At 47.7% G+C, this 13,551-nt stretch overlaps 1 protein-coding gene across 9 annotated transcripts in view; it reads right to left on the bottom strand.

Moving 5' to 3' along the window:
- GAS7 (growth arrest specific 7) overlaps positions 1-13,551 on the bottom strand; it is a 204,867-nt gene that overhangs the window by 18,042 nt on the left and 173,274 nt on the right. For all 9 annotated transcript variants that reach the window (XM_016121292.2, XM_016121299.2, XM_016121293.2 and 6 more), the window contains 4 exons: positions 12,812-12,901; positions 9,447-9,562; positions 6,730-6,804; positions 2,162-2,240 (listed from right to left, as the gene is read on the bottom strand). In XM_016121292.2, the coding sequence (XP_015976778.1) occupies positions 2,162-2,240; positions 6,730-6,804; positions 9,447-9,562; positions 12,812-12,901 (360 nt within the window). The remainder of the gene's footprint in view (positions 1-2,161; positions 2,241-6,729; positions 6,805-9,446; positions 9,563-12,811; positions 12,902-13,551) is intronic.

Below are 13,551 nucleotides of genomic sequence, written 5' to 3'. Positions count from 1 at the left end.
TGGGTAACCTGAGAACCCAGTACTTGCAACTGGCATCTGAAATGGCAGCAGTCTTGTGGGGCTGAGTCCTTAACTTGTGGGATCTGATGCTAACTCCATGTAGTTAGTATCCGCATTGCATTATGTTGTAAGACACCCAGCTGGTGTCAGAGAATTAGGTCAGTGTGGTAAAACAGTTTGATGGCCAGAAGTGTTGGTGAGAGCAGTAGTAGTAAAAGGAAATAGCAGAAGAAAAGAGAATTGGAGAGTGTTTTGTCACCCGAGTACTCTATAAAACAAACCAGAATTAGGGGTCCTTCTGATGGGAAGTAAATGCCACCAGGATTCCTGGGGATCCAGCAGGAGCCCTTTCAGAACGCTCATGCAGGTCCTGCTCCCAGCCCCACCCACCGCAATGGCAGCCTTCCCATTCATCTCCCAGTCAAAGGAGGTTTCTACCATGCAGAGAACAGAGCTGTTGTGGGCTAGGATTGAAGGGAGACCTAGAGGAAACACTACCCATGATCTGCAGCTTAAAAATAGCTTGCTGCTTTGTATGCAAGGCAGAAAAGAACCTAATTCACAGGAGCTCCCTTCCCTCAGAGCTTGAGCGGCAATTTCCCTGGAAAGTACTTGGTGTATGCAGCGTCTGTGCCATTATTAGCCAGGAATTCTCACTCATATCCGGGTGTCAATTCACTCTCGGGGCACTACATACTTTAAAAGCAGAGAGCTGACAAAAGCATTGTTTTTTCCTTTCCATCCCAGGTCCTTATAAAGCTCCTTCACATGTCTTGGCCCTCTGAGCCATTCATTCTGCCCTGTGTGTGCAGGGAACCATTATGAGTGGGTGTGGAGAGGGCTGGTACAAAGCCGGACACCTGTCCTCCAACAGTGCATATTCCGTGGGGACCCCAAAGCCCGGAACTACAACTGCTGTTGGGAAAGCACTAGAAAAGAGATAGGACCTGTGAGCCTTGCGTGTGGATGCTCCAAGAAGGAGCAGCCATCTTTGATGGATACTACTTTCAAATCGTAAAGGAGGTGGGTGTGCCCCCTAATTTAAAAATGGGGGCTTGGAGAGGTGAAGCACTTTGTCTGAGTGCCCTCTCACACTGCAGTTTCTGACCGGTGCTAGTGGGAGAGCAGGGGGAAGAGAGTGGACCGAGGAGGCAAAGGCCACTCTCAGGAATCTCTCTTCCTTTAAAGGCAAGTACGCTAGTGGGCAGCCTCGCCAGTCCCGCATACTTTAGTGTGAGTTATTTCACTTAGGCACCTGGTTCATTTTTCCCCTGAAAAGTAGCTAAGAGCCTGAGAGGGAATGTGGAGATATGAGCCAGGGTGTGGGGAAGAGAGTCATTTGGAAACATGGGAAAATCAGGAGAGAAAGTAAGACTGAAAAGAGCAGGGGGTCAAAAGGAGGTAGTCAGAGGATCCCATTCATTCATTACTTGAGAAAATATTTACTGAGCATCTACCATGTACCAGGCAGAACCCTGAATACCAAGGGCAGAGTAAGCGGGACAGAAACATCACTGCCCTAAGGGTCTTGATGCTAGAGTCGTTAGAACCAAAGGAAAGAAGGCTGTTACCTAGACTGAAATTTTACAACAAAACGAAGAAAGTAAAAATAAAAAATTTTCTCTTTGGCATAGTCTAGTCTTTTCTGACACCAAGAAGAAAATACCAACATGGTCTTTTAAAAGCCCAGCAACATGACAGCAGGGTTTCATCACTCAGAAGCTCACCTGAGGAGTTAAGGGGAGCCTGCCTTCACCTCACAGCGGTGTGCTGGGGCAGCTTTTTCTGGCTCACCAAAGCCAGCTATTACATATGTAGGAATTTTGTGAGCTGTTTGCTAAAGACAGCCAGTATTAAAAATTAACCAAATTTAAAATTAATAAATTATGAAAACAAGGGTATTAAATATTCGGCGTGTATCACTAACTATGTTTTACCATCATCCATGCTCTTGATGGATATTTCTTGTTATTGATACTATTGTGTTGGTAGGGTAGAAGCACTGTCCAATAGCTTGCTTGCTACTGTACGTAGCTTCCTGACTCTTGAAATTTACATCGCAGAAACTGGCCAACATTACAGGCTGAAGAGACAGCTGTTACACATTTAAGAACACACCTCTGTGTAAGACCAACCCAGAGAGGCCGTGGAGAGGGATTACCTTGGCAGAGAACTTGAGGTGAACTTCTGCCTCGTCTGCAAGGCTCTTCTTCACCTGCGCCCACGCTTCTCCCAGGGAGCTACAACATGAAAGGAAACTGTCAGACCCAGAGAGAGCAGCAGTGACCTCATGTCTGAGACCATCGCACTTCCTGAGGCATAATGGTGGGTCGTGACCCCGAATCTTGAGAAAGCACGTAATGCCCAAGACTGTGAGCTTGGATGAGGCAGAGGCCAACCACAAAACAAACTTGGGCACTGTGTTTCAACTCATTGGGCCAGATGAGCCATTCCAAACAAAGCTGAAGATCTCTGGAGCTGAGAGAACAGATTGTGGCGGAGAGTTGAGTGGTTGGGGAAATATTCAGAAACCCAGAAGACTGGGGTGATGCGAGGAAGGTGGGGTACAGCAGCAGCAAGGACCTTAATAATTGGCCAACTGCTCTCCTCATGTCTTGCCATCTCCCCTCCCTGGTTTGTTGACAAAGGGTGCAAATACCTGCTAGTAAATCATGGAGGGAGGACAGATGACTTCTCAGGGAATGGCCTTTCTTAAATGGAAAGTACCACATAGCCTGCTTACAGGAGGGGTAAATGAGAACCATCTGAGTGTAGGGACCTCCTAGGGATGCCCACAGCAGAGAAAGTTCTCCATCATCATAATTGTGGCCCTCTGCTGATACTGATTCTGCATTATGAGCCCTAGTATTAACACACAGTTTACTAGAGAATGACAGAGTCCTCTAAGGCAGTGGTCCCCAACTTTTTGGCACCAGCAACCGGTGCTCCTATGAGAATCTAATACCTGATGATCTGAGGTGGAGCTGAGGCGGTGATGCTAGCGCTGGGGAGCAGCTGCAAATTCAGATGAAGCTTCGCTTGCTTGCCCCTGCTTGCCTGCTGCTCACCTCCTGCTCTGTGGGCCCGGGGTGGGCAGTTAGGAAGCCCTGCTCTAAGGTAAACCACTTTCCACTCCAAGATGCTTCAAGTAGAAGCTATCTCCTAAAGTCTCCAAGACTTTGAAATGTAGGCCCCCAGGCTACATTCTTATTATTTGCAACTCTTTAACCTCACCTACCTTTCCAATGATCCCCCTGATACCTTGGCTCAAGACCTCTCCACCCAGGCAGTAAACCCAGGCTGAATGTTCAGTTGACTTCATTTCATCAAAAAGCCTCTTCCTCCAGAGACTTCATTAAACACAAGTGGCAAAAGCTGATTAAAAGATAGCATGCTATGAGGGTTCTGAGTTTCAAGCAGAGAAGCCAACAGCTGAGAATTACCCAGCAGAACTGATCCCTTTGATCACAGCTGGGGCAGCTCTGGACGGTCTGGCTCCCCATCTCATCCAGCAGATGGGTGGGAGGTCCAGGGCAGGGGAAGGACAGGGTAGAAGCAGATGTGGTCATCAGACAGATATGGGAACAGAATACCAGGTCCAGAAACGGACTCGCAGATGCAGGTGACTGCTGTGCAACATGATGCCAAATTATATCAATGGAGAATGGGCAGTCTCTCTAACAAATGGTGTAGCTATGGCTGTATTTCCATAGAGGAAAAGAAGAAATCCTGACCCTGACCCTGTGTGCCATACACACAGATTATCTCAAGATGGATCACAGACCTAAAGTGAAAATCAACACTACACACAGCTTACAGAAGCAGTCTCAGCAGGAGTGGGAACTTGATTAAAGGGTGATTGGGAGGGGTTCGTCCCTGCATCTGAGCTACATATGAGCCTCTGGAAGGTGAAATAAGAGCCCACAAGCCACAAAGGTCCTAAGTAGTACCGAGAATGTGCAAGTCCACAACCAGTGGAGCATGTGGTCAATGATTGGTCCAGTGACAGCTGTGGTGGCCTGAGAATGTCATCTGAGGGCTACTGGGAGGATAGGAGGAAGCCGGTTCACACTCATGAAAATGTTCCTGGCCCCACCTCCAGCCTGTGCATTCAGAGTGAGAGGACACCATTCAAATGGCCTATCTAAGCTAATACATCCCCCATGCACACCCCCACTCCAATATTCCAGGCCCCTTAGAAGCACTTCACAATTTAGAAAAAAGCAATTTCGAAATTCTCTCATTTGAAGAGATATTTTTCATCTGATAAGATGTTAATGGAAAAAATAAAATCTGAGATATAGTTCTGCTCCAATATACGGTCTGAGGCATGCCAAAGCAAAATGAACGTTACTGTCACAATTACCAACCTGAAAAGACCAAAATCCCATTTCCTTTCCACAGAGGAGAGAAAAACTGAAGACAGAATAAATAACCTGATTCTGTTTATTTGCCAATGTGCACGTATCCTATGGAATCAACGTGAATACAGCACGTGAGTTGCAAGAGCAGCTCGTCTCCCTATCGGCACCTTCCGAGGCTGCCTCGAATTTCTAGGCTCCAGCACTGAGCTTTGAAAGTTTCAAGCTAAACTGGGCCAATGTTCAAAGCTGTGTATAAATGCAAAACAGTGTTGTGACGCATTGTAAGTATGGGGCCATGTGTTCACCCCCCACGTCACAACAGTGCCTGCCGGAAGGAGCATGTGCCTGGGGTTAGCGTGTGTGTGCAGTGGCGATGGGGCACGTGTTCATGCCACGTTGGAGGTAAGTAGCATCGATGCACAAATGTGAGCGTGTGCAGGGTTGCCCTATGTTTGTAGGTGCATGTGTGTACAGCGCGGTAGTGCAGGCCTGACTTGTTCAGTTGGGAGCATATGCTGTGCATGTTGGCAGGACGGAGTGTCCTTGGCAGCAGCCCAGGCCGAGGAGCTGGAAGCGGGAAGACTCTGGGGAAGCACTGCAGTTACAAGGCATAGAAATATGTAAAAAAGCCCCCTGCCCTGGGAGGAAGGGTGACACCCCCTTGAGTCCCTTTCCTGCCCTCGTCTCAGGCCCAGCACATAAAATAGAAGGGGACCGGAGGTAACCTCATTTTTCTCCACAGAAGAGACACTGGCCCTGATGGGCCACACTGAGGCCTTTGGCCGGCGGTCAGTAGAAACCATCCGGAGGCGGCCTGTTGGCTGCGTAGTGAGCCCATGCAGAGGCCTTAATCAAAGCCACATTCGGTTGGCAAAGCCCCGTCCCCTGAGGGATTTCAAGCCAAGCAGGCGGATCTGGACTTGTGTAACATCACAGCTCTCTGACAACCACAGGTCTTCCTTCCTCTGGAGCTCACTGCCCTTGCAGGAGGGGTTCGGGCTCTGCACTGGAGGTTGCACTAGACTGAGGACCCTGGGGACCTTTGAGCTCTAACTTCCTGAGCCTTTGTTTTTATTTTTGAGGTGAAATTCACACAACATAAAATCAACCATTGTAACAAGAACAATCCAATCACATTTAGTACAGTCACTATGTTGTGCAACCACCGCCTCTAGTTCCAAACCGTTTTTATCCCCTATTATGGACGGAATGTTTGTGTCCCCACAAATTCTGATGTTGAAGCCCAAACCCCTCAGTGAGTGTGACTGTTGTCTGGGCATGGGCCCTTTATTATGTTAATTAAGGTTATATAAGGTCATAAGGGTAGGGCCCTGATCTGACAGGATTCTGTGTCCTCCTTATGAGAGACACTGGAGACCTTGCTCTCCCAATCAAGGAAAGATTGCAGTTAGAAGGCACCGCCTGCAACGCAAGGGGATGGCTCTCACCAGAAGCCAACTCTGCTGGCCCCTTGATCTTGGATTACGAGCCCCTAGAACTGTTTTAAGTTTCTGTTGTTTAAGCCACACAGTCAGTCTATGATATTGTTACAGTGAATACACACCCCCACCAAAATAAACCTCACACCCATTAAGCAGTTACTCCCCCGTCCCCTAAAAACCCTCAACCCCAGGCAACCACCAATCTTCATTCTGTCTCTACGGATTTGTCTATTCTGAATGTTTCACATAAATGTAATTATACAATATGCAACTTTTGTGTCTTGCTTCTTTTACTTCATCCACATTGTAGCATTGATCAGTACTTCATTCCTTGTTATAGCTGAATACTATTCTATCATATATCCATAGATCCAACGTGGATAAAGCACAATTGTTTATCCATTCATCTCTTCACGGATTTGGGTGGTTTCTACCTTCTGGCTATTGTGAATTGGGCTGTTAGGGACATTCACATGCAGGGAAGGGAGCCTGGGCCTCAGGCCCATAGGAGGGAATTCTAAACAAAAGGCCAGGTGAAGAATCCTTTTACATCGAGGTTCCTACCAGCCTGCCCTCAGAGAAAGGAGAACTGAGGTGGCCTTCTGGGAGCTGGTGCCCAGCTACCAGGGAACAGGGCAGAGGGGGCCCTAACATAGTCCAGCACATGGCAGGAGGCCTTTGACCCTGAGAGGGAAGACAAAGTAAGTGCCAACCTTGAGCATACATGCCCACACCTGAAATCATGGGTGCAAAGCTGAAGCCATGAATGCCCGCCCTGAGGATGGGACCCCACCTTGAGCTAGCCTATGAAAACTTTCTCATCCAATGGGACCATGGCATTAATCAGTGATCAGTGAAAAAGGGTCTCCCTTCTTGAGTGTCCCCCCTTCTTCCCCACTCCCATCACTGTCCTCCCCACTCACCCTTCTTCCTGTGCAGCCAAGGAGTTCTGAGACAGCTTAGCTAAGTTTTTCGCATATTCTTCTTCAATCTTTATCCTGCGAAGGGAAAAAAAAAAACAACATGGCAGCTCTCCATACTAGACTGTGCGTCCAACCTGCAGCCTTGCTACTTATTAACCATGTTAAGGAACGCACTAGACCATAAGCTCTGAGAGTACATGGCTCTTTTTCTGTCTGCCTGACACACAGTAGGAGCTCAATAAATATTTGTCGAATGAATGAACAAAATGGTCTGAACCTCCATCTCCTCATCTGCAAAATGCGATAGTCCCATCTGTCTCCCTAGGCTATGAAAGTGAAGAGCCGTCGCTTGCACAACTCCTTACACAGGGCTGGACACATGGGAGACACAGTGCTTGAATAAGTGAATGTAATCATCATGGATGGCAGGAATGCCCAGTGCTGTCCTCCTCTCTCTTTCAGCCCAGTGCTCTGGGTTAAGACCCTCCAAGGTGGCATCGGCCCCTCAGAAGCAAAGGCAGAATGTCTCCCTATGGTCTCCCAGCCCCCAATGCCTCTAACTGTCAAGCTGCAGGGCATAAGTATTTCCATGGAAACCAGGCAGTGTCCAGAGCCGGCTGGTTCCATTTCCCCAGAGAGGGAAAAGTTGCCTTGGATTTTGCTTCCAGCAGGCAGGCCCTTGACACACTTTCAAGGCAACTCTCTGAGGAGTGTTCTGTAATATCTGGCATATCCGTGTTCAATGTGTTGTCAGAAGTATTGTTCGCTGCTTAAGTGGTCCTCAGGGCCCATGTGGGAAATGAGAGAGCCGTGCTGTGACAACCAGAGCCGGCCTCACAAAGCCCCTGGTTCACCACTCGGCAAATGGAAAAACCGGCCACTCAGAAGCTGCTGCCCAAAAGGTGTGATGATGTAGACGTTGATGGCCTGACCAAGTCCCATGGTGGCATTCTGTGTACTAATTATGTCACAATTTGGCACTGCGAGACCCACAATCCTGCTCTTTTTCTTACTGCTCTGCTTTCAGTGCCATCTCTATGGCACTGGTCTCTATGTCCTCCCAAGACCATCTCCTGCCTCATCACTTCCTCTCTACTCACTCTGCCTTGGGCCCCACCTCCCCAAGATGACAGAGATGGCTGGTCTGCAGCCTCCAGCCTGCGGCCGAGAGATCGCTCTGGAAAAAAGATCAAACCATGTCACACTCTTAATTTCAAATCTCCAGGGTATCCTCCATGCCAACCACACGTATCAGGTGTGAAGCCTGTCTGCTTGCTGAGTGTCACCTCCAGAGCCAGCACTGGCGTCACTCTCACTCCCTGCCCACTTCCTCATGCTGAGGCCACAGCAAACGACCAGGTGTCCGCCCCCTGACCTCACTCTGAGCCTCAGTTCTCATTTCTCCCGGCTCTGAAGGGCCCTCCCTCCAAGATCTCACATGGACTGAGAAAAATTGCTGGAGTCTGCATTTCTCAGGGAAGACCACAGTTCTCAAATGGTAGATTCCGTTTATTTCCAAACACGACATTTTCACAAAAGTATAAACCATGAGTGTGTTCAAACTTTGGCTTTTACAACCATTTTCCGATTTGCCTGTTTTACACTATGGTTTTCTTATACCTGAGCTATGCAACCTCTCATTTCCTTACCAGTTTAATGGGTCATAAAATAAAGATTTCATTATACAAATAGATAATGGGCCTCCTAGGGAAAAAGGGGGCTTTGAGATGACAAAGAATTATTACTCGATTATTGTTGTTATAATTAAAAAAGAAATATTTTAAAATATATTGCCATTTACTATAACTATTTCCAGTGAGTCCTGGAAACTCCAGAGAGAAAGTTGTGTGCATGTGTGCAAGCACACGTGAGTGTGTGTGGTGGGGCGGGGGAATGTGCATGTTGGGGGTGGTGGTGATACAGGTGTGTGGGTATGTCAGTGTGTGTTGAACAGGGTTTCAGAACTTGGAGAGAGAGGTAGAAAACGAACTTCTCTTTGTAGCTTTTCCCAGTTCCATCAGGCTGATTTTATTATTTCCCCATCTATGTTTAAATAAACCACGATTTTAATCCTTGCACTTATCATAACCATCTTACCTGACTTTCCCATTAGACTGTGCTCCTTGAGGCAGGGATGGGATTGGAGGGAGGGAGGGTCGGAGGGGGGTTCTGTATGCTTAGGCCCAGGACACAGTTTTGGGTTTGAAGGCGAATTGAAAGGTAACATTCACCTCTTTTGTTATAAGGAAAAGTGCTTCAAATGAGGGCCACGTAGGTAAGTAAAGGAGCCAAGCAGTGCGTGTGGGGAGACAGTAGGGAGTGGTGGAGACTGTGGCAAATGGGGAACACACGTTTCTTCTACAGGGGCAGCTGTTACTCAGCTCCAGCCAGCTGCTGTGTGAGGGATGCAGAGCCACTGTTCCCCAACTTACTGCTTTTTCCAGACATGCTAGATATCAAGATTTTAATGTAAAAATCTACCAGTTAAAAAAAAAAATGTTGATTCAAATCTTAAAAACACAACACTGGCCAAAGCAACACATTTGCTGGTCAATCTGTCCTAAGGGCCTTGCGTTTGTGACTCTAGTCTCATGTGGTGCTACCTAAGCCCAGTACTGGATATACAGTGCTCACTCCTGATGCTCACGCCCCTCAGGCTAAGGGACCAACCCGGGGGCTGCCATCACTTCCCGGCCATGGGAGGGCCCAGGCCTCACCTTTCCCGGATGAATTCCGACATTTCCTTCTGCATCTGTTTGCCCTTCAGTTGCTTCTGAAGCAGCAGTTCGAACCCAGCCACGGTGCCATTGCCTTGGGGGTCCTTCTTATCAGCCTAGAAAGGAAACAGAAGCACGACAGTTTAGGTGATGGCTGGAACCACTGGAAAGGGTAGACGGAACCCAGAAGGGACCCAGATATACTTGGCAACTCCAACCTCAGCTGAAGCAGGAGGATGGGAGCAGCCGTCTCGTTGCCCTAACTCGTGTCTCTCCTGGTACCACTACTCCCATGTGCTCCCTGATGCCTAAAGCTCTTACAGCTGCTGCTACCCCATGTCCGTGCCCCTCAACCTCCTAACCTGGGAAAGAAGAGGAAGGTCAAGTGGCCAGGAGCGTAAGTTCTGATCCCCAATAGCCTATTACTTTCCACCAGGTGGCTGCTGAGGCTGGCCAGACCCCCTAGGGAGCCCCGACTGCATGCTGACACAGTCTGTGACCTTGGGGCATGTTCCCCTAACCCAAAGCCATCCGTTTCCTGTCAGCTTCTTGCACTGGACAGGCAGTGACATCATCCGATGCACACTCATAAAAGATCATAGTGGCTTCTGGGGAGAAACTGGATCGAAGGGAAGTCAGAGTGGAAAAGGGCAGGCTGCCAGGGTTGACGTCCAAGCTGGGGGACCTCAGGCAAGTTCTTCAGTCACTCCAAGCCTAAGCCATTTCATCTGTGAAACTGGAGAAATAATGGCCTCCGCCACATATGGTCATTTCAGAATAAATGACATGTGGAAACGGCTTAGCACACTGCTCAGTATATACTAAGTACTCAATAAATAAATAGTATCGCCTATTAATTATTTTTAAATGGAAGGACTCAGAGAAGATGGCCAAGTCAATGAAATGGAAACTTCGAATCCAGTTCATTTTGCAAGCAACTACTCTTAAAATTTCAAATTAAATGCTTTTGCCTGAATACCTCTTTCCTGCTCTCACCTCCAGCATGGCCTTCCCTGTCCTCACAGCCATGGCTGCTGGAGAACAACTCTCAGAGACTCTTTAGGCCCTGGCTGGTAACTCCTCCATTAAAGTCTTTCCCCACCAGGAATCCAGGGTCAAGTGCCTCTAGACTTAATGGAAGGAGTTAAAAATATGCCCTCTGACATCACAGAGAGGTGCAGGTGCAACAGTGAGAATCCTGGGCTCGGGTCAGCTCAGCCACTGGGTGATGCGGTCAGGTCTTTCTAATCCTAGGCTGCGTCTTCCTGTCTCTCACCCCTTGAAATAGGAGTGGGTTGTATCAGTAAGATCCCTTCCAGAACATGTTTCAGACAGGGAATGGGAAGGGGTTGGTGATGCCTGGAGAGAAGCCCACTTATCACGGTCAGTAGGTGAAAGGTTTTACAGACACCTCCTTGCTCTCTCCCAATGCGGGATCCTTTTGTCAGCTGCCATGAACCAATGCCCTCTGAGTCACACTTTGGTACCTCTGTGACAGAGAGAGCCCCGCCACTGGAGTGAGTGCATGATGTCACAGTGGGACTGCCCTGGCCATTTAAAAGTTTCTCCAAGTACTTTTAAGATTTGTGCATTTCATTACATGAATGCTACATCTTGATACAAAAGCAAAAGAAACATTATGCAAAGTGCTGAGCCCCAATCTGCCCTCCCCACCCCAACATAGGATGGATACACTGGGAAAAAACCTGTATGAGGCAAATGGGCTATAATGGCTGCATCGGCAGAGAGATTTCTATTAGAAGAAAAGGCCTTGATGGTCACGTAGATAAAACCCTATAGTAAATATCAGAGTCCCAGGAGAGCTAGAATTAAGATGAAAACCCACAAGTGTCAAGCTCCTGGATGCTGCCGAGCCGCAGCAGGGTCACACGCTCACCGACACCCCCACGATATCCCATACGCTGACCTCCAGCTCCTGGGTGCCCATTCCCAGGCCTTGTGCTATTCGTCCCTGAACACTAGTTCCTTCTTTAGGGTTGACGTCTCCAAACCCAGTTCCTTCTCCTCATCTCCATAGCTGCCACCATCCTTCCTGATGTCCCGCACCCACCTGCTTAATTTGCACCCCTGCCCACTCACAGTTTTCACTGCCCAATGCATATAAATCAAATCACATCACACATTTCCACTTAAAACCCTCCGATATCTTTCTACTGCAAAGAGCATAAAACCGAATGTGCTTACAAGGCCTGTGAAGTCTTTTACACTCTGACCCCTGTTCACATCACCCTGGCCTCTGAGCTCAGCCCCTTGGTATGTCTGATGCTAAAGCCAGAGCTCTTTTTATAATGTTTGCTGCCTCTGAACAGATCGCAGATCTGGAAGAAACACAGCTGAACCATAAGACTTGTCCCTACCAGGGGGTAACAGGAATCGCTGGATTATCTTCTAAAGCATAACTGATTCAGTAGAAAGAGAGCAGAGCTATTGCCTAGTAATTGGTTAGCAAACTTAAAAAAGGATAGGCAATCCATTCTGCACAGTGGTGAAGAAACATTTTTATTTATTTATTGTTTCTCTGGTTCTTTGCAAAGTTGTTTTTTTTGTTGTTGTTAAGTGTACAATTCAGTGGTTTTTAACCTATTGACACAGTCGTGCGACTATCTCACTATCATATGATTCCAGAATGGGGTGATCTCATTTTGAAAGTCACTGCTGACTTTAAAATGCAAATGTCCAGGGCCATTCCTAGAGTTTCTGAGGAGGTGAACTATGCATTTGTCAAGATATTTAATTGTAGAAAAATACACATAACATAAAATTTACCATCTTAAACCATTTTCGAGCGTACAGTTTAGTGGCATTAAGTACATTCACATTGTTGTACAGCCATCGCCACCACCATCTCCAGAACTTTTCTCTTGTGAAACTCTACACCCATTAAACAATGTGCAAAAGTCCTGGAATGACAGAACTGTTAAAGCTGGGGCTCTCTCCAGCCCCTTGTGCCCAACCTCCTTATGACTTCGATGGAAACAGGGAGGCCCAGTAGGTGAAGCACTTGTCCAAGGCCACCTAAAAGAGTGACAGAGCAGGTCCGCAGCCCAGACTCCTTTACTGAAATTGGTTCTAGTCTCTTGCCTGAGCAGCAAAGAAAGTGACCCTCCAGCTTACCCACTTTCTGGCTGGGGTTTCTGTATCGCCATAAATGGAAACCCTGCCGATTCTCTGAGATTTATACAACGATCTGGACTCCAAGAGTGAAGTTCCTCCCTCGGATGCTAAACCTACCACTGGCCCTTTAGGTTTCAACAGGCAAGACCTCTCTTCTCTGAGCTCAAGGCCCACATGTCAACTTCTGGTCCTCAGGGCCATAGTGTAGGGGGACCTGAGGTACCACTTACCCAGAAATAGTCGCAGTAGCTCCATTCAGTTGGTTTCAGCAGCTGCTGTTCCGGCATTGTGTCTGGGTGAGGAAACGTCACACAGTTTATCTGTAGGGCACAGAACAGGAGGAAAAATTAATTGGCTGGAAGGTTGGGAGAAGCTGAGAAGGCTTTGCTCCCAGGACACAGCACTACAGACATCTGCCTTTAGGGTCAGACTAGAGATGCTCCAGGGGCCAAAATATCAAAGGAGGGGCGACCAGCACTCACACCCACAGAGGGTCTGGCTTCTGTCCAAAGTCTCTGGAGGACAGAGTAACAAGATCTATCAAAATTGCAAACACCCGGAGCTTTTGAAGCAGTGATTACACTTTGAAGAGTTTGTCCTACGGATATACCTGTACATGTGGGCATTAACATACGGACAGTCTTTCACCACAGAACTATCTGCAAGAGCAGAAGGCTGGACACAACTCCTTTGTCCATCAGCAGGGGAACAGTTAAAGAAACTACAAGAAGGGCATCTATGAGAATCATATCCACAATGAAAGGCACTCTGACAAAGTTCTTATGGGTTGATAAGGAAGGTCTATCAGGATAGACTAAGGGGGAAGGAGAGAGAGCAAGGTGTAAAATAGTATTTACTCTATGCCACCATTTGTGTAAAAAAGGTGTGTGTGTGTGTGTGTGTGTGTGTGTGTGTGTGTGTGTGTGTGTGTAGGGGTACACACGCATTGGTTATTCACATATAGAATACT

Source organism: Rousettus aegyptiacus, unplaced genomic scaffold, assembly GCF_014176215.1.
Source record: "Rousettus aegyptiacus isolate mRouAeg1 unplaced genomic scaffold, mRouAeg1.p scaffold_m13_p_6, whole genome shotgun sequence".
Classification (NCBI taxonomy): domain Eukaryota; kingdom Metazoa; phylum Chordata; class Mammalia; order Chiroptera; family Pteropodidae; genus Rousettus; species Rousettus aegyptiacus.
This window is presented reverse-complemented; position numbering and strand designations above follow the sequence as displayed.